The sequence below is a fragment of the Rutilus rutilus genome (assembly GCF_951802725.1).
Source record: "Rutilus rutilus genome assembly, chromosome: 1".
Taxonomy (NCBI): Eukaryota; Metazoa; Chordata; class Actinopteri; order Cypriniformes; family Leuciscidae; genus Rutilus; species Rutilus rutilus.
In genome coordinates this window covers 57,878,910-57,901,414 of record NC_140209.1, presented here as the reverse complement: position 1 = coordinate 57,901,414, position 22,505 = coordinate 57,878,910, and the positions used below count along the sequence as shown (strand labels likewise).

At 37.4% G+C, this 22,505-nt stretch overlaps 1 protein-coding gene across 1 annotated transcript; it reads left to right on the top strand.

Annotated features, from left to right (window-relative positions):
* Positions 1-1,309: 1,309 nt before the first annotated feature.
* LOC311286654 (tripartite motif-containing protein 16-like protein) lies at positions 1,310-6,271 on the top strand. Its single transcript, XM_084402917.1, has 6 exons — positions 1,310-1,992; positions 3,045-3,140; positions 3,226-3,459; positions 3,939-4,098; positions 4,521-4,568; positions 4,796-6,271. The coding sequence occupies exons 1-6, from the start codon at positions 1,420-1,422 to the stop codon at positions 5,314-5,316; spliced, it is 1,632 nt and encodes a 543-aa protein (XP_084259043.1). The 5' UTR covers positions 1,310-1,419; the 3' UTR covers positions 5,317-6,271.
* Positions 6,272-22,505: the final 16,234 nt, after the last annotated feature.

Here is a 22,505-nt window from a genome sequence, read left to right as displayed (position 1 = left end):
AAATTCGGTACAATAGGACTTAATAGGGAGTGGGCAGGCTCTCCGTAGATGGGCTCTGAGGGAAATAAAATTGAGCGGAAGTATGCAGGAGGGCGGAGCCAGGCTAAGTACCTAGGATATCTAAGTCCACTAAAGGAGGGAGAGCGTTTTCACATTTGGCTCCTAAACTCTGGAATAGCCTTCCTGATAATGTCCTCTCTCTCCCAGTTTAAATCTAGATTAAAGACACATCTCTTTATCCAATCATTCAATGCACCTCATAACCTTATACTCCAGTTATATCAGATCAAAAGCACATGATTATATATTACTTGAAATATTATGAACAGCAGCTCCGCTGATTATTTCCCATTAGCTTTTCTGTTTTTACCTCGGGATCCTGAGTAAGCCAGCTCCAGTTTGGATCCAGCCTCTTATGAAGATTTCAGATGATCCAACACTTGTGAGGAGAGGACGCCAACCCCTGCGAGGACATCAGATGATGCCAACTCTGAATCAACATACAAAACTGCCAAATTTTCTATATACTGTAATCATTATGATCACAACTTGTAATAATTGCTTTAACTCTTTCCCCGGCTTTGACGGAATTTTCCAGTTTTCTGTGTTTTCACTGTTATACGGTAGGGGGCGCTATCACACATCTTCTGAAAGAGTACAGAATCTCCTGATCAAAACCTTTATTTTACTGTCTATGATCAAAACACAGGCAAAACAAGAAGCAGAAACAAGCGATAAAATCAACACGTTGTAGTCTTTGAAAACAATTTTCTCAGCTTTTGTTTAAAATGTTGTTGTTTTTATGAAACTTACCCACATTTAAGTGTTGATAAAAAAATAATGCCTAAAGCTACAGAGGATCTGTTATTTATTTTGATACATTGTATGTTCAGATATTCAACAAAATATTCGGGGGGCCATGAACGTTTTTTGAAAATTATAAAATAAAATAAAAATGCTGGCAGTTGCAATGTTTTTTAAAGACTCTGGTGGGGAAAGGGTTAATGAGCTCATTGTTTCTGCCTAAATGAATACATGATGTTAGCTAGCATGATCTGTATTATCTTAGAACTGTACATTTTGACATATTGACATTACTTTGACACAGTATATAGGTATATAGACATATGCATTCGTGAGTAGCCTAAATCTTCGCTCAGTCATTCATGAGCTTTGAACTCGTAATTATGATATTTTCGACTCCACTTGAAGGACACATACAGTAAACACAGCAGTAAAGTGTGTGTGTGTGTGTGTGTGTGTGTGAACGAGGAAGCTGCTTTACAGACACGCCTATTTTACACACGTCACTCAAACACAGAACCAGGAAACTATTTCAGCTCCTCAGTTCAGAGAAACAGAAACTGAAGTGTTGTTGAGCTGTTGTGTGTTTGTGTCTCTCTGTATTCATGCAGTAAAATGGCAGAAGCCAGATTTTCTCAGGATGAGTTCACGTGTCCAGTGTGTCTGGATCTCCTAAAGGAACCAGTGACTATCCTCTGTGGACACAGTTACTGTAAGATCTGTATTACAGACTGCTGGGATCAGGAGGATGAGAAGAGAGTCTACAGCTGCCCTCAGTGCAGACAGACCTTCAGTCCAAGACCTGCTTTAGCTAAAAACACCATTCTGGCTGAACTGGTGGAGAAACTGAAGAAGACTAAACTTCCTGCTGACTGTTACACTGGATCTGGAGACGTGGAGTGTGACGTCTGTACTGGAAGAAAATACAAAGCCGTCAAGTCCTGTCTGGTGTGTCAGGAATCTTACTGTCAAACTCATTTAGACCGTCATGAGGAATATCACTCTCGTAAACCACACAAAGTGATTGATGCCACTGGACGACTGCAGGACATGATCTGCCGTAAACATGATAAAGAGCTAGAAATGTTCTGTGTCACTGATCAAGAATGCATTTGTGTGCGGTGTAAAGAGTATGAACATAAAAACCACAAAACTGTATCAACTGCAGCACAGAGGACAGAGAAACAGGTATGAACTGAGAGAGATTGATCACGCAGTGATATGAAATAAATATGAATATATATGCAGATATGAAAGGTATATAGACATAGCCCCACCTACTGGCAACAGAAACTGGCATGGTTAACACAGTAATGCAGTACTAACCACATAATTATTGTGTACTAAGCATGCTAGAAACATACTAAACATGCTAGTTTTATATTTATACTAAACTTAGCTGAGTCATGAAGCATGCTATTATCACCATTATACAAAACATTTTGTAACTGACTTTGACATACTCTTACTATATATACCTCCTTAAATGAGCCCAAATAAAGCTGACACTAATCACGATTTTGGTGACTTTAAATGAAACATTCAATGAATCGTCAACACCAAAACCTGTTAATTCTCAATAAGAGCTTCTGTAGCGTCTGACAGAAATAAAGTCAATCTGGTTATTAATAACAAGAGAAAGCAGCATTTGAAAAAGACATTGAAAAAGAGGCATGATGTGATTGGCTGCCAAAAAACACCCGTTAATCTTTAAGTTTTCATGAATTAAGATTTAATTTATTTATTTGAATGTATTGCTTTATTTATTTTAGAGCATTTTATGGGATACCATATAAAATATACCTATAATTTTTTCATAAACACAAACTCTTCTCCACCCAGTGCTATTCTAGAGTTACATTTGAACACACATTGTGTGTTAAAATATACACAACATGTGTCAAATACCATCAACACATGATGTGTGTTGTTTTTTAACACATCTCTTTTTAGAGTGTATACCTCCTTAAATGCACATTGCCCAACCATGCTCTGTCTTCCTAAAGCCACCGAGTGACGCTTTCATCGCTGCTTGCAGCTTTAATTCACATATACTTTTTTAAAGGAATGCTGTTTTTAAAAGTTTTTTTTTTTTTTTTAAAGGACCAATTTTGATTCACAAATCAAATCATTGATCAACTCATGTACTCAGAGCCCAAATCAAAGAGGATGACGTCTTTAACCCTTATTGTGTGATAGTAGTTTTATGTGTCATTCGCTGTTATTGGTTTGTCCTCCAGAAACAGCTGAAGGAGACGCAGATGAAGATCCGTCAGAGAATCCAGCAGAGACAGAAAGATCTTCATCAGCTGAGAGAGGCTGTGGAGTCTCATAAGGTGAGTCTGGAGAAGAAGAGAAGTGTGAGACGTCTCAGTTTGGACTCACTGAACTCACTGTGTGATTGTGATGTGTGTGTAACAGCGCTCTGCACACACAGCAGTGGAGGACAGTGAGAAGATCTTCACTGAGATCATCCGCTCCATTGAGAGAAGCCGCTCTGAGGCGACACAGCGGATCAGAGATCAGGAAAAGACTGCAGTGAGTCGAGCTGAAGGACGACTGGAGCGACTGGAGCAGGAGATCAATGATCTGAGGAGGAGAGACGCTGAGCTGGAGCAGCTTTCACACACACACCATCACATCCAGTTCCTGCAGGTAACAGAGATCTAGAAGAACTGGATCATAGTGGACTTGAGCAAGAGACTCACAGAGAAACATTTCATGAGAGCAGAATGAGACTAACTTAAGCAGGGCAAAAAAAAAAAAAAAACACTCTAAAGCTCAGCTATTTGCATTTAATACAAACATTAAACTATACCACATTCATTTAACTGCAAATAACATGCAATTAAGTTTCTGAAAACAACAGCCAATCTGCACTTATATTTTTTAAGGTTTATTATTTCTGTTACAAGTACGGTACTTTCTTTTTCACAAGGAGTGTAAGTGTGAAATACTAGAGTTTGTAGCATTAAATGATGAATATGAGAAGAATGTGCTGATTGTGTGAAAGTGCTGGATTGAAGCGAGTCACTGAAGAGAAGTGAAGTCAACAAGAGCCGCTCAGATCTGATATAGTGCAGGTTATTGGCTGAAGTGTGGAGATGATGAGTTTTGATTTCTGTTTTCTGTAGAGTTTCCAGTCTCTCTCAGCACCTCCTGAATCTACAGACGAACCCGACGTTTCCTTCAGTTCTCTCTCCTCTTTTGATGGCGTGAGAGAATCTGTCCGTCAGCTGAGAGACAAACTGGAGGATTTCTGCAAAGAGGAGCTCAAGAAGATCTCTGATAGAGGTAAAGTCCTGCGCCTCGTTTATACAGACGTGTGGAGAATGATCCGAAATATGAACGTACAACAGTTTCTGAAATGTTCCTATGATTTATAAAACATGCGCACAAATAATTGTCCTAAACGCATCCCACTTTATAAATCACAGTTCATCTTCAATTCAAGTGCATCAACTCTACAGAACAGCCACAAACATCCCTTGATGGTTTAGAAGTAATTAATATTTATGTTTATATTGAAATTGAAATCTATTGAAATTTAGGATTGAATTCGATACGTGTGTTTTATATATGAGGCATCTGGAGATTCTTCTGTTCTCAGAAATGAGTCCTGCATCATCTAATATCAGATTAGAAACGTCTTAGAAATGGATGTATTTTATCTTGTCATTTCTCTTCACACTGTTCATGTCTGTTTATTTCCACAGTCACATTCACCAACATGAATCCCAAGACCAGGAACGACTTCCTACAATGTAAGTCACTGAGAAACAAGCAGAAAAACTCACTGAATGTGTTCATGTTCTTCCTGTAGAAGGAGAAATAAACATGATAGAAGAGTTTTATAATTGATCATGTAAATGATGATTTGCACAGGATATCTGATCAGCTGTACTGAGACACTGATGATACATTGTTCAGATACATTAAAAGATCAGACAGATTCATAATTCCTGATTCTGATATGTTTTCTCTCCATCAGATTCCCATCAGCTGACTCTGGATCTGAACACAGTGCATAAACGCCTCAGTCTGTCTGAGAGGAACAGAGTGATTACTTACACTGACACACAACAGTCGTATCCTGATCATCCAGACAGATTTGATCACTGGCGTCAGGTGTTGTGTAGAGAGAGTGTGTGTGGACGCTGTTACTGGGAGATTGAGTGGTCTGGGAAAGGTGTGTATATATCAGTGTCATATAAGAGCATCAGCAGGAAGGGAGCGGGTGATGAGTGTCTGTTTGGTCGTAATGATCAGTCCTGGAATTTGATCTGCTCTTCCTCCAGTTACACATTCAGACACAATGACATAAAGACTGTTCTCCCTGTAAAGTCCATCAGCAGAAGAATAGGAGTGTATGTGGATCACAGTGCAGGAACTCTGTCCTTCTACAGCGTCTCTGACACAATGAGCCTCATCCACACAGTCCAGACCACATTCACTCAGACGCTCTATCCTGGGTTTTATGTTTATTCTGGATCATCAGTGAAACTGTGTTGATGTTTCAGAATAGACTGTAGAGAGATTTTACCCAGAATACTTTGAGCTGATAAATCAGTAACAGTGAGATGTTACAGAGACTCTTATTTTAATTTTCATTAATATAGCTGAACTTCTGCTACTGAAATAACACATCAGAATAAATGTGTGCATTAGTTTTTTATTTTTATTTTTTATTGCTAACAAGCATCGGTCGATACTGAAAAAAAAAAAATCCACCTCTATCAAAAACAACTTAAATGATGGTGAAGAATTCTGGAATTTACATTTATGGATATGAAACTTGCCTAACAAAATGTAAAGGTTTACCATAGTATATAGTTTCTTTTCTTTGTATTCAAAATAAGTGATAATGTTCTTCCCCTCAATGTTGATTTTGTGTTTTGTTTTACATAATATATCATTCTCAAGTTCTTTCCAAAATGTAATACTGTATGAACAACCATAAAACAAATGGGTTACATTTTCAAGTTCATTTTTACAAAAAGTACATTTGTTTTCAATATCAAGAAATCTTGAAATGTACATCTTAGATGGGTATATGTTATGTAGTATTTTTAGATGTAATTCTCTCATTTTATTTGTGACACAAAATTTAAAAGGAACAAGCCATGCCTTCTGCCAATTAATATTCATAAAAATAGCATTCCAAAAAAATTTTCCTCTAGGTATTATTTTTTTGGCATTGTAGAAACATTCTCTGATATGTTTATTAGTACATTTTTTGCTTAGAATGTCAATACCGTTTATGTAAAGAATGTTAGGAGTAGTGCGTTGTACATTTTGCTCTACATAGCTTTTCATTAATTCTAATATTCCACTGGGGAATAGAGTTAATTACTGAGCTAAATTCTTTACATTTTACAGGGAAAGTTTTCTGTGTAAGAAAGTCTTCATAGCTAAGAAGTTGACCATTAGGGCTAAATAAGTCTTTTAAATAAATGATATTTTGATCTATCCAGTTTTGTAAATACAATGATTTGTTCCTTTTAATAATACACTCATTGTTCCAAATGATAGATTTATGTGGTGAAAAGTTATGTGAATAACATAGCTTCCAGGCTAACAGAGCTTGTTGATGAGATTCCGACATCTGTAATTTAGAAATACTGTAATTACAAGACAGTAAGAACTTGAGACCTCCAACCTTCTTGAATATATTATGAGGAATCCATAATATATCCATAATGAATCTGGAGCTTTTAAGCATTCCTTTAACCATTTAACTTGAAATGTATAATTTAAATCAAGTCTAATAGATCAAAACCACCTTTAGCTTTAGGACCAGAAAGCAAAGCTTTTCTCAAATGATGGTGCTTATTCTTCCATACAAATTTTACAAACATATCATTGATTTCTTTACATGTAGAATCACAGACATTAAGGGAGAGTGCTGGATACACAAATCTAGAAACTCCTTCAGCTTTAGTCAGAAGGACCCTACCTAAGATTGATAAGTCTCTTTGAAGCCATAGGTTCAATATAGTTTTAGATTTGTTCATTTTGGGGGAGAAGTTAAGTCGTTGGCGCTCTATAACATTCTTACAAACAAAAACACATCAGAGATATCTAATACAATTTTTAACAGGCATATTATATATGGTTTTAACATTTGTTTCAAACAGACATAAAATTTCGCATTTAGATTTATTCAATTTTAGTCCAGAAGCAGCTGAGAATTCGTCTATTAATGCTACAGCATTTTCAATCTGATGTTTGTCCTTTAAGAATAATGCTGTATCATCAGCTAGTTGGGTCAGTTTAATTTCCTTACCAAAAATAGATAAACCTTCAATTATTGGGTTATTTAAAATATGTAATGAGAGCAATTCGACAACAATCAAAAATAAAAAGGGAGAAATCGGACAGCCTTGACGGACGGATCTCAGCACTGGAAATCTTTCGGTAGTGTTTGGATATAGTATGACACAACTGTCAATATTTTTATAAAACATTTCGATTGTTGAAATAAAATTTTGACCAAAACCAAAGGTTTGAAGTGCTTTAAATAAAAAATGATGTTCCACCGTATCAAAAGCCTTGTAAAAATCAAGAAAAACTATAAGGGAGTCATTATCAATGTTTTCAGAGTAGTCTAATAAGTCAAGAACAAGCCTTATGGTGGAACTAATATGACGGTTGGACATAAATCCAGTTTGAGTTTAATATAATTTCTCCAAGATCTTTTAGCATATACCAATGAGATAATTTTGTAATCTATATTTAAGAGCGTAATAGGTCTCCAATTTTCTATCATAAGGTGATCTTTTTCCGGTTTAGGAATTAGTGTTATAATACCCTGTTTCATACTTGTTGACATTTCTTTCCTATCTTGACATTCCTTAAATAATTCCAATAAAGGATCCACAATAATATTCCAAAAATGTAAATAGAATTCAACCGAGAGGCCGTCGTTGCCTGGAGATTCTCCTTTTTTCATTGATTGGATTGCTTCTGATATTTCTGATTTTGTGATGGGTCGTTCACAGTTAGTTTTGAAGGGCTCTGAAATGGTTGGTGTATATTTTTTAATTGATTCAATAAACTTATCACAATCATTGATTTGGGAATTTGATTTGTATATGTTACTGTAGAATGAATAAGCATATTTTGAAATGTCCAAATGATTAGTGGTTATGACATCATCAATCTTGAGTGCAGAGATATTGTTTCTTTTTTGATTTCGTTTCTCTAGGGCAAAAAAGTAGCTAGAGTTCTTTTCGCCTAATTCCAACCATTTTGCTCTTGACCTTATGAAGGCTCCTTTAGCCATATTAATATATGTATGATCTATTTCTTCTTTTAGTCTCTTCAATTTAATTTCTTCTTCCTCTAATAGACTATCTTTCTTCAATAATGTATTTAGTTCGTTCATGATACTAATTTCTTTTGAGGCGTTATTATTTTCTCATTGCTGCTTCTCTTATCTTAAATTTAAAGTATTCCCATTTTTGTGTATGATTCATTTTAGGATCCCTAAATATCTGTTTCGCTGTTCTTTTAACATCACCACAACATATTTCATCATTTAATAAATCATTGACAGAAACCACGAAGATTGTTTAGATTTTGTTTAGTGCCTATTAAATGAATTTTAATCAATTTATGATCAGATAAGGGAGCAAAATCGTGAGATGCTTCTGAAACAAATTGTGTGCAAGAAGGTGATATAAGCCACAAGTCAATTCTGGATTGTAGAGATCTATTCGTATTACTCCAAGTAAATTCTTTTGTATCAGAATTTAATTAATGCATTAATTAATTAATGCTTTTAAATCTTGAATGTTGAACTGTTCTCATCGGTAATCGATCTAAGAGATCATCTGGAGCATCATTATAATCTCCCCCAAGAATCAATTGTGCTTCTTTGTACTTCAGTTTAAGAGCTTCAAGTTTCTTACACAATTGCATACACATTGTTTTGGCTAGAGCTGTGTTGTTATGATTATATAAGTTACAAACTATAAAAATGGTGTTATCCAGTTTGAAAACTGAAATAATCCATCTACCCTCATCTGAAAATAATGATTCAATAATAATTTTTTTAATTTGTTGAGGAGAATTGCTACACCAGCAGATTGTTGAGAGGCATGACAAAAGTAACACTGATCACCCCATTGTGCTTTCCAAAACTTCACGTCATTTTCACTTGAGTGAGTCTCTTGAAAAAGGATTAAATCTGCATTTTTTCGTCTGCAAAAAATAAAAGACTTTCTTTTGGTGCTGTCACGGATACCTCTAACATTAAGGGATATTATTTTTAAGGAACTGAAATGGAAGTCTGTCATAGAAAAATAAAGTAAAGTGAACTAGAAGACTGTAAAATAAACAGGAACTTGTAGAGTGTTGAGATATAGACACACAAGTAGGTACTCTCAAACGAGAACTCTAAATATTGAGTACCTTATGAAATTGAAGACTCATTTCTTTCTCTTTTTTAATATAAAGAAGTGAACAAATTGCTTAAATAAGCAAGTAACTGTGCCACTGTAGAAGTAGGTTATTTAACTACTAGTACTCATAGTGCAGTATGCTAATTTCAAACATAGGTAACCATCACATCAATGTGATTGTGCTATACAGTGGACAATAAGTGCCTTAGTAGGAGAACTTAAGTTATGAACATTTTTCCGGTAAATCAATACATCTAATCAAACATGTAAACTTAAATTAACCATTGTTCCTTGTGAACAATAACCTGAGTTAGCTTGAGGTATTTAAGGGATCTTATTAATATTACTTAGCATTCAACTTAACTTAAGATCACCTTATTATTCATCTAATTGACTCTTAAACTGTATGTCTTACACCATCAATGATGGCCACCGGGCCGATCCATTTGGTCTTCTTCCCTTCGTCTCGGGCTTGTTTAACCTTTGGCCAGAGTTTGTTTCTGCACTGTCTCTCCATGTAAGTGAGGTCTTCTGCCATCCGTAGATTTTTTCCCTTCAACACATCGGAGTTGAGGGAGGCTCTCCATACTTTGTGTCGGAAAGTGCGCATGGTGAATTGCATGATAATGGGACGTGGTTTGTTGTCATCTTTATTTCTCCCCACTCTGTGTACAGTGTCTACCTGGGCCCGTATTCATAAAGATTCTAAGAATCCTTTCAGAAAACTCTTAATTTAGCTTAAAAACTTTTACGTAGGAGTCTTAGCTTAAGAGCGATTCGGGACCGATCTGAGAGCAACTCTGAGTAAGGAAAAGACAAAAACTTTCATCTTAGTAAGGAGGCGGGGTTGACCCCGTTGCTATGTATGACACAATCTTTTGAAGACTGTGATTGGCTGGTTGTCCAAGAAGGAAAAAAAAGTGATTTTAAGTATAGGGTCTATTCTAAGCCTTCACTTTGAAATTACATGCGTAATTTTTCCTATTTGACCGTTCTCTCTCTCACACACACACACATTATAGGCCTATATAAATCCTTTTTTATTTTCCATGCTGTTAATTTCCTATAAGGTATTTGATTGCTTAGAATGATAAAAATTGTTCCACTCTTTCCAGTTACACTGATTGCTGGCATGTCTATTTAAGTGGTGGTTTGAATGTTGAGTTTAATGTTTCAAACATGGAATTTTCCCAGTTGCCAAATATCGTAATGTAGTGATTACTTTCATTTCTGGCACTATGGAATTTCTGCGCTGTATCGGAGATGTTAGCGTGTCTCTAATAAGATCAGTCACAAACACGATCTCTGCACGATCTAATCTATAGCGTCTTATTAACTCACTGTCATCCATTGTCTGCAACACATTTCTTCTCCCTCTTTGTCTTTCTGCCATTTTCTCCTCTGCTAAAGAAACTCTTAAGCCTCTTAAAAGTCCTCATCTGTGCTCCTAACAATTTTGACCTTAAGACCTCTTTTAAGGGTTAAGATGCTTTCTGAATGACTTTTTTCTTTACTAGGATTTTTTCTTTAATTTTAAGAGTAAACGCCCACATTTCTAAGAATTTTGTCACTAGGAGCTACTCTTTGCATTAAGATTCTTTATGAATACGGGCCCAGGATCCCAAGTCTGGACTTTTCTTCTGGAATGATCTGGGCGATTATTCCCATCACCTCCTTTCTCACATCTTTGTTGCTGTATTCCGGGAGATTAAGCAGACGGAGATTCCATCGTCGGCTATATCTCTCAGCCTCCTCCTGCCGCTCCTGAATTGCAGTCGCTCGCTCGTTCAGCTTCTTCACGATGTCATCTGTCACCTTACACTGCATCCCAAGGTCTGTCATATGCTCCTGCATGACCACAATCTCCGCCGTGTTCTTGGTGCAACCCTTTCACACAAAATGCATTCAATGACCACATTTCCCAAAATCCACGAACAATTTTGTCATTCATATTTCACCTTCTGCAAAACACTATATATTTGCAGCAGAATTTTCCACTGCTTTCAAAACTGATCAAAGCTCATTCAAATCAGAATTATGGCAAACTAATAATTTCTGCAGGGATTATATTGAAATATAAAATATTAGCAGAATATTTACAATGAAATTAAATAATAATTATTACAAACAACTAATTTCAGTCCTATTTTTAGTCTGGATCATGGAAACTGAGGAAAGAAGAGTGGCAGAGAGAGGGAGGACTAGAATCCTCACTGTACTGTACATCCATACATTCATCCGACTATTCCATACATTTTCCAGAAGTGAAGCTTGTCCTGTAGGGTCGTGGGGAAGCTGGAGTCTTTCCCATCGTCTCGGGTCGGAGGCAGGAAAACACCCTGGACAGAATGGCCGGTCCATCACAGGATGAGACACACACATTCATATTCACACACACACACACACACACACACACACACACACACACACACACACACACACACACACACACACACACACACACACACACACACACACACACACACACACACACACACACACACACACACACACACAGTCTCCACTTCACCTGTCCTGTATGTCTTTGGATTGTGTGGGAATCCCAGAGGAAACCAACGTCATAATGGAGAGAACACACAAACTCCACACAGAAAGGCCTCCGGACACAGCTGGACTCCAATACTGCACATACGCCATTACAGTGTGCTAGACATGCTTTTAGATTTTTTTGCTTCAGGATTTTGTTGTTGTTTCAACTTTAATTTTTTTGCATGTTAATGACTATATTTAAAGACATAGGGAAAAAAAAAAACTTCTGCATTTCTCATTCATTCTTTATGCTGTAATACAGTCAGTCAAATGAAAAGGTCTTATTCTTATGATAATGAATACATATGTGGGGAAAAAAACATTCAAACATTAAAAATAAAAGTTCAACATTTATGAAACGCTCCCTGTTGTTAGTGATTTTAGGTCAGTCTGTTATGAGTGAAATGTATATTTCCTGAATGAGAATTGTTCAGTGTTATGGTGGAACGAGTTTATTTTGAGACATATATGAAGCGTTTTGTTGTTCTGAGTGAGTTTTGGAGGTGAGATTCACTGTTTGGCCAAGATTCATCTTGATAATGCAGAATGTGTGAAGAGTTTTGAAAATGTGGCTTCAGTTTTGAACAATGCTTGTTAGCAATTGAAAAAAACCCTCTAAATCCTCATGTAGTCAGTAAGAACAGTGTGTGTGTGTGTGTGTGTGTGTGAGAGAGAGAGAGAGCGAGAGAGCTCAAGCTCTTTTTTTTTCTCAAGCTCTTTGTTTTGATGAAAATCACATTCATTTAGTTTTATTGTAGTGAAACATAAATACATAAATCATTTTTATGGTAACACTTTAGAATACTGTTCCTTCATTAATGAATAACTACACAGGAATAAATGAGTAATGCACTATTAACATTCTAGTAACTACTATTAACTAACAAGAAACTCTGATTTTCATACCTCCCAGATAACTACACTGAAAAAAATGATTCATTGACTAGTTGAATTTACTAAAAGAAATTATGTTAATTGGATCCACATAATTGATTTTAGCTACATTTAAACAAATGCATTACGTTGAACTAAGTTCAGCTTAATGCATTTGTTTAAATGTAGCTAAAATCAATTGCGTGGAACCACTTACGATCATTTTTTTTAGTAAATTCTACTAAATCAATAAATAATTTTTTTCAGTGTATATACAGGTTCATAATTAACATGAATAATGCATCATTTATAATAAAATGCAGGGCTCGAAATTAACTTTTTTACTTGGTAGCACTGGTGCTCCCAACTTCAAAAAGTTAGGAGCACCAGCAAAAATTTAGGAGCACCCACCAAAAATTAAGGAGCACCACAACTACAAATTATATATTAACAAATTTTATTTCATCCTGTGGCCAAGATTTGAAATTTGGTCTTCTGGCTCTATATCATCTCACCCCGATGATATTGGCACATGATTTGTCATTTGACATAAATTTAGTGAAGGCAAGCTCTTCTTTGGCGATGGTGTATGCGGTGTTATATTCATAGACAGTATGGTTATATTTGACGTATCCTGCCGATTAAAAGCCTTAATAATTGAACCTGATTTGTTTGCCACACACCTGTTCCTGCATTTTTTGCTTGGCACTTGGCACTCTATTGCTATTAATATGCTGTATTAATCTTTGTTAATCTTAGTTAATAAAAATACAGCTGTTCATTGTTCATTAATGTTACTTCACAGTGCATTAACTGTTAAAAAAAAAAAAAAAATCAATAATGTATAGGCTATTAGTAGCCCAAATGTTGAAATTAACATTAACAATGGTTAACAAATTAACAAAGTGCAGTTTTTTTAATAGTACAACTGTGTTAACTAGAATTTAATAAGTGGAACATTATTGTAAAGTGGTACCGATTTGTTACACCGATTCAGACGTCTCGTGAGTGTGTTGGACAGATCAGTTGTTTTAACCATAGATATCATATAAAGGCTAGATGTCTTAAGGCGGAGTCACTTCCGGCATCACCGGCGGCCATCTTAGGACAGGGCTCTGTGAATTAAGGTGAGTGAGCAGCACGCACACAAATCCTCTTATCTCGCTGAAATCTGGACGGATTTACAAACAGTTTGGTTTCTTACAAACGTTATTAACGTGGCTATAATTCTGAATGCTTAAACATTTTGAACATAATTATTCATATGTATACAGTATAATAGCTACATCTCTGACGTTTATAACAAACCAAACCGTTTGAAAATCGGTAGAAAATTGAGCAAGTTATGGTTATTTAAAAGTACATGCACCATGTTATGAGTGAGCGAGCACCCTGTCGTAAGATGGCCGCCGTGTGCGGATGTCGAGCTCCATTGGCCAGCAGCGCGGACGAGACATCTAGCCTTTATATGATATCTATGGTTTTAACCATTCATTAAAGTGAATCGGTTCAAATGAGTCATTAGTTCGCGAATCGGAGTGTCATTAGTGGAAGTGTAGCATACGGCAAGCGTTGTGTGATTATCCCGGTAGTTTATTTTTTAGCACAATTCACACTCCACGGTAATTTAGGAGAAAAAAAAAATCTCCGAATGCTCCACGTGAAACTTCGGTCTTCCGCCCTTTTTCTATCGTGTCAAATGATTTTGATTAATATGCGCGAGGGAGAGAGAGCAAGACAGCGCTCGTGTTGTTTGAAGACGTGAGAGTGCGCGCGCGCGCGGCCGGGGCTTTCTCTCGTCAAGCGCAGCAGTCACTCACGCACCGATCAAAGGCTTTGGCGGCCGCTAAAAAAAATCAATGCAGGAAAAACCCCGGGATTGGTTATATAACGTTGGATAGAATGACGGTCCGGCCATCGCGTATCAGCGCACATAAGGTACACACTGTGAAGTAATTTGCAAACGTTTTTTAGAGAAATGAAAACAGGTCGCACCCTATTTTTTACAGTCTATGGTCGCACCACAACCATTATTTGCACACGTATTTGCACACGCACAAATGCTCCCAAATATATTTTTAGGTCGCACAGATTAAATTTCAGGAGCATATGCGACCAAAATGGTCGCAATTTCGAGCCTTGAAATGTAACGGTAACCCACTAGTAATGACTTGTTAGTGTTACTACATCCTTCTAAAGGAACTAGTAATTATTTGGATCAGTATTGTAAAGTGAAAAGCTTGATAACTTCCTAATATTGACTGAAGTCACGGTAAGCTTTTGATATTTTCATAAGATATTGAATAGTAATTCCTTCTGATGGATTTGGTAACACTTTAGTCATTACTAGTGTGTTCCCATGATCTTCACTTTAGAATACTGATCCAAATAATTAGTAACTCATTTAGAAGGATGTAGTAACACTTGACACATTACTAATGGGTTACCATTATATTGTACATTATGCATTATTATTTCATAGTAATTTAAAGGAACACGCCGAGTTTTTGGGACTTTAGCTTATTCACCGTATCCCCCAGAGTTAGATAAGTCCATACATACCATTTTCATCTCCGTGCGTGCCGTAACTCTGTCTGACGCACCCACTGCTAGCCTAGCTTAGCACAAAGACTGGAGGTAAACGGCTACAGCTAGCACACTGCCTAGAACCTTGCACGGGGGAAAACATCCAGCCCTAACCGAGACCTGGCCCGTGGTGTTCAAGCCCTAATCCGGCCCGAGACCAACATCAATATCACTTAAAGACGCACACACACACACACACACACACACACACACACACACACAAGCTACTAGGTAAAATTTAATTATAGGCCTCAAACTGTAACGGTCACCAGCTGGAGTGCCCTTGAGAGCCACCAGAGGGCACTCCACACCGGACTATCATATTCACTCACAGACTACATTTCCCATCCTGCATCTACCTGGACTGATTACTTCATACACCTGCACTGCACTGATTACACACACCTGCACCTCATTCACACACACATAAAAGCCACTTCCACACTCCACTTCTCTGCGAAGTATTGCATTGCCCCGGCGTACAATTTCTGAGCGTTTTCCCTGTGTTTGCTGAACTGTTACTGACCTTGGATTGTTTATACCGACTTCTGATTCTTCTGCTGCCTGTCTTGACCCGGATTGTTCATTGGACTGTGATTCCTGCCGCCTGCCTCGACCCTTGCCTGTTTTCTGTTTCTGCTCTGAGATTATCTCCATTGTTCTGTCTGCCCCTGATTTACCCTGCCTGTTGATTATTCTAATAAAGCTGCAATTGGATCTTACTGCGTCCTCCACATCATTACACAAACATAACTACCACCACCGACAATTATGCCCACAAATATTAATACAGACTGTCCATTACAGAGAAGCATAAGCATGCAGTAGAGAATATTATATAGCCAAATGTGATCCAGCAGTAAATGAAGATTTACGGCCTACCTTTTTTTGATGTCAGGTAACTTTACTGAAGAACAACGTTTCAAAGAACTCTTCGTCAACTGGCTAACGTTAAATAATAATAAAAATATGATAAAGGGAAAAAAATCCGTTGAACTGAGTATAGGCGCTCATTCACTGTTTATTCACAAGTGTTGAGAAGAAAAAGAATAGCATCCACTGTTGAAGGCTTCAGGCTCATTGTTTGTTGTGGTAATCAAATCAAAACTCTTTCAAAATGCAGCTTTTCCTGAAGTATTCATTCGGTTCACATGACGTCACTGTAGCTTTGCGCTGCCATCTTTACGACCGACGGTCTCAGTAATGCCTGAGTTCTTTAGGTTAATTATATTTCCATTATACTCTCAATGCCCAACATTATACAGACAGATATCAAATGTACAGATATCGACAGATAATGTTTTTTCTTCATTTTATTTGTTGGATCTGTTTAAATGTTAAAGCACTTTATCATGGTAAGTTAGAAAGATTTGGGGTTGTTTTGAATATAACCGTCTGTCTGTCTGTTAGTTAATACCTACCTAATCTAACGTAATAAATATTTTTCTGAAGTTCATCTTCGTCACATGCGCTTTAGATGTTATTTTGTGTAAGTAAAGCCTGGTTCACACGGGACGATTTTAAAATTGTCGGCCGATTTTCAAAACCTGAGAGACCCCACACACAGCGATAAAAAATCACGGGTCTAACAGTTTTGGTCGTACAGTGTGTGGTGCGCAGCCACAAGGCAAAATCAACACATCACACACGAACCGATTTGACTCCCGAGCATTCCCAGGTCAGACGGGAAATCTCGCAAAATCCCTCGAGATCAAACGTGACTTCAGAGTAAACAATCATGGCGGACGAAGAGGATGCAGTGGCGATAGTTTGTAGTTTGTTTTTAACCGAAAAAAAAAAAACGTTATCAGTTGGTCCTCCATCTACGACGTCCACCGGACTTTCTGGTGCGCCATGCCGCCGGCTGTTTTGATTTTGTTTCCCGATGCTTCCTCGCCGCCTCGTCACATCGCTTTCTGATTGGCTACACGCCACAGTCCACAGGCTGCGTGCTCGTTTGTCCCCGGGGGACACCACACACGAGGAGAAATCGGGCCAAAAAAATCCAACATGTTGGATATCCCCGATTTGAGATCGGAGCGGTCCCGACGTCCTTCCGAGCAGACGAGAGCCGTCTTAACACACCACACACGGCAGGAATATCTGATCAGATTATTTTACGATTAAACGGAGCATCCTTAAGATTGTCGGAAGGGGTGAATCGGGGCTAAAATCGGCCTAATTATCCTGCTGTGTGAACCAGGCTTAACGTTAGCTCTGCAGACGATGCATAATCTCAGCCTTGAAATGCATATTAAAGGACTAGTTCTTCCAAAAATTATAATTCTGCCGTCATTTACTCACCTTCATGTGCAAATCCTTAAGTTTACTTTCCGTGGAAGACAAAGGGACATTTTTGAATATGTAGCCTAATGGAGACTCTTCTTGTCGATGTAATGAAAGAGAATGAGTAACGTTAGCCTACTGGGGGCTGTCACGCAAAAGATAATAATAATAAAGACAAAAAAACATCACAAAATTATCATAAAAAGTGATCTAATACGACTCGTCCGTTATATTAATATCGTTATTTATTCATATGATAGCTTTATGTGACGAACAAACTGCAATTTAAGTCGTTATATTATAATCACTGATGAGCTTTACCTCTTGATAGCTTTTAATTGTAGCCGAATCGTGAGTGAATCATTCAAAAAGATTCGACTCGAAAGATTCTTTCATTTCGATATTTGTGTGTATTAAACCTTCTCTATAATTGAACATCTGTTCTTTCGGACAGATATGGCAGTCTTTTATGATTCGGCTGATGTCTCTGGTTGTGCTGATGCTGGTGTCTCAGCTGGACTCTGCCAGTGCTGCTGTTCGGATTAGATAGATTCATTCATGCCAGCCGAACAGCTGCAGATTCATACATTCATTCATGACATCGCCTCGACTCTCATGAACGTGCGCCATGAAGCTCTATCACTTAAGTATTTCTATATCATGAAAGGCCAATTGGGGCAAGCCTGGGGCAGATAATAATGAACTAAAGAAAACTGGGGGTAACAAATAAGGATCGGAGGCTAAAATTGAAATTTTCTCCAGGTATCTCTGTCTCTCTCTCTCATTCAAATGGGCAGTTTGGGCGGCCATACCGGGCGAGTCGGTCGTAAATATGGCGCCGTTCTATTTGTAGTGACGTAGGTGGCATCTATGAATTGGGAACTTTTAGTAACTCCCCGCTCCAACTTCTCCCTGATGCTCTGCATGGTCAACTGTCACCTATAAAGCATTGCACTCGCGTAATCGCATATTGCGTTGCCTATTTCGTTAGCCACATAGCATAATTGCCTAAGTCATATTTCAATTTCTTTGGAAAACAAGATAAAACAAAAAATGACTTAGGCAATTATGCTATGAGGCTAACGATTTATAATATTATCAATATAACAATATTTCATACAGTAGCCTGCGCTCTGCACGTAAATTATGGGCATGATGAAAGGAGAAAAGCTAAATGAGCCCGAGTCCGACCAAAAGCCCGATCTGTAAAAAAAAAAAAAGACCCGACTGGAAAATGTTGCCGTTATTTTGTCACTTATTGGGAGCAGTATGCTAGCTGTAGCCGTTTACCTCCAGTCTTTGTGCTAAGCTAGGCTATCGGTGGGTGTGTCAGACAGAGTTACGGCACGCACGGAGATGAAAAGGGTATGTATGGACTTATCTAACTCTGGGGGATACGGTGAATAAGCTAAAGTCCCAAAAAGTCTAGTGTTCCTTTAATAAAAAAACGGCACTGTACTATGAAAGCCCATGCAAATGAACTCGTCCTCCGTAGAGGTCACAGTATCAAACTGAAAAAAGAAGAAGAAAAAAAGTGTTTTAAAAAGCCCAGAATGCACAAATATGAATATGAAGTTAATTCGATGGCTTATTAAAATATCACAAAATACTTAAAGTGAACATTGCATTATTTTATACATTAACAACAGCCTTTCAAAATGTGTCATCAATTCACATCAACTCCGTCAGATATTTTTCAAATTCGAAATAAATCAGGCATATTTTGGTCAGCTTTAACCCTGAGGACCCCCTTTGACTTCTCTCTGTTGATGGATGCAGCAGTCCAACACATGGTCCCGTAAGTTTTACTTTTTTTTTTAAAAAAAAATCAGCAAACAAGTTGAAATCCCTGTGGTCACAGCTTTTATGTGTCAACACTATCTTCAAAGTAGGGATGATTTAAATCAAGAATTTTGAAATAAAAGTTGATATTTTAGTTTAGTGGCAGCTGGCAACTGAGGAAACTCCAAATGGCTACCATTTACTAGACATGATTAAGTTGAGAAAACATGTTGTCAACTCTCTCAGATATTTTGTGTGACGGTGTTGACATGTAAGCTGACGGAGTGGAAGATGTCCTTTTGATACTGACGGGGACAGCTCTTCCCCTCCAAGCAAGCCGGACCAGAGAGCTCTATGCCATAGCCCCTGATGTTATGGACTTCATAGAGCGTAGGCATGTTCAACACCTCTTGTCCAATGCCCAAGTCCCGCAGGTTAGACAAACTATTATATAAATATCTAATGCTTGGCTCTACACTGAAGCCAGTAATGACAGATAAAACTCTCTCTATATATTTACTTACTTGTTGAGAGAAATTGAAGCAAATCATAGAAATGACCTGCCTGAGGCCCTGTAGAACAAAAGAGGAATTACCTGTCTGAACCCCTGTGTTAAAGTAGAGCTGGAATTACAACAGACATTTCAACCAATTTAGATTTACAGAAACACTGACATTATGAGTCTGATTGTTCACTTTTCATTTTTATAGTGAGCCTTTGGAAGGAGTCAGGAAATACATGAGGAGAATTCTGGATCCTGTTACACTTCAACATCTGTACACTATTAACACTATTACATAACTTTCTTAGTTAGTTCTCAGCCTAATGTGTCCTCTTGCAAATCAGTTGTTAGATTTACAGTTTAGTTCAAATATAGATGACCAATAGAGGACCTCCAGAGATACATTTGCTTTTTTCTTTTGATACCAGGAACATTTTGACATTTTCATGTGTGCCTTAAAGATCCTGTCACCAGGTACTCTTTGTTTGAAGTTTGATACTCTCTCCCTTTGCCATGTCAAAACTAGGTAAATATCTTTAATCAGTTTGATTCTCGATTAGTTTGTCAATTGTGTGTCAACACCGTTAGTTGTGTGTCAATACCGTAAGATGGAGGTTTTTCATTTTTATAAAAAAATTTATGTTTCTTTTGTTCAATTGAGTGTGTTCATACATTAAAACACCAACTTATCTACATGCATCAGTGTCTTGTGTTCACAAAACCACTGATTGTATATATTAAAAATGAAAACATTAGTAAACTAAATGAAGGTAATTTAAAATGGCTAATTTCTAAAACAATATTAAAAGTGTATACAATGCAATTTATCAGTTAACCTTGCTAAGGCACACCATTTCTACACACTTAAAGATTCTGCAGTGTTGTTGAATGGATCAAACACACACACACACACACACACACACACACACACACACACACACAAAAAACATATTTTCATGTGTCAGAGAGTTGACAAATGTCAAGTTACTAAATGAGTAAATGTAGCCTACATTTTTATAAAAAGTGGTTCAATAAAAAACCTGTTCCTTTTCATGGTATGAAAGATGAGACCCGTGTTTATGAAGATATCCAATTCAAATTAATGTAGTATCGATTTTTTGTTTGTCACTTTTCAAAAGTACTTTTGTCCCTTATCTCAAGAATCAGTGACTTAATAATTCATTAATCAGAGTTTCTTGTTAGTTAATAGTAGTTACTAGAATGTTAATAGTGCATTACTCATTTGTTCCTGTGTAGTTATTCATTAATGAAGGAACAGTATTCTAAAGTGTTACCGTTTTTATACCATCAAAAGTACCTTTCAGATGAAATGTTCAAACACAGGGTTCATTACAAAATGAGCAGATCGAGGATAGTGTGGTTTTGAATAATGAAATAAAACAGTTGTGAACAATGTAAGGAGTGAAAATGTAGAAAATTACATTAGTAGTGGAGAAAATAGTGTTTAAAATGTAAGGAAAATTGTGATGCAGAAGATGAGGGATGAAGATGAACTTCCTGAGGTTTAAGATATTGGGTCACAAGGGATGAAAAACATGAACTCTAGAAGAAATAAATGATTTGATTGAATAAATTAGTTTTGCACACTTGAATTACGAGACCGTAGACAAACGTGATGAGATGATGACTGAAACACACACACGGCACATCTCTCACACACTTGCTGACTGTAACGTTTGATCAGGCACCAGTCCATCAGAGGGAGCCATCACCTGAATATTGAACTCTGTTACTTCCTGTTCCTGCCACATCATTTCCTGTCACCCTGTATTTAAGCCATGTGCTATCACTGCCTTATTGAGAAGTATTGGCAGTTCTCTGCCTTACTAAGCGTTCTACCATTCTCTATTGATGACTACAGTTATGACCATTGGTTTGCCTTTTGACTCATGCTTTTGGATTGCTGTTTTTTGGATTTGTCTGCCATTGGATTGTTTTACCTGTGCTTCGACCAAGGCCTGTGACCTGACTACGAGTTGTGACTATTGTTTGGATTTTACGCTCAGATCCTTTAATAAAGATCCGCTTATGGATTCCACTCAGCCTACATCTTCCTTACACTGACAGACTATTCTTTAGGACACATTATAATATATACTATATCTGATTATCTGTAAGTGTGAACTTTTGAAATGTGGATGGATGGATGGATGGATGGATGGATGAGGGAAAATAGTTTGAAGTTAGTTCAGAATAGATGGATGTTCTGGGTGTTTGCTAAAGTGTTGCAAGATGGTTGCTAGGATATGCTGGGTGGTTGCTAGGCTCTTGTTAAGCAGTTGCCGGGGTGTTGCTACAGTATATGGTTGCTAGGGTGTTCTGGCTGACCTTCCATAACATTCATACAGGCATTTCCACTTCTGTTAATAACAGAAACTCAAACATCATTTGCAAAACTGATCCAGTACTCAGTGCTTTGATATTTTGGTAGGCTATTTCTTTCTAATGTTAACAAATTGACAAGATTTTGTTGCTCTTCATACAATTGTACAATGTCCTACCTGCCTGTCAACATGTGTATTTTCATACCTCCGCGCACCTGCTCGCGCAGACATCAGCCACCTTTTACAGTTCCTCCTGAACCAAAACAGCGAGATTATTCTGCGCTCACGCCATAACTACTGTAATTTTGAAGAGATGGAAACCTGTGACGTTATACTCAGAGTGGTTCGTTTCAATGGCAAGACTATCAACGG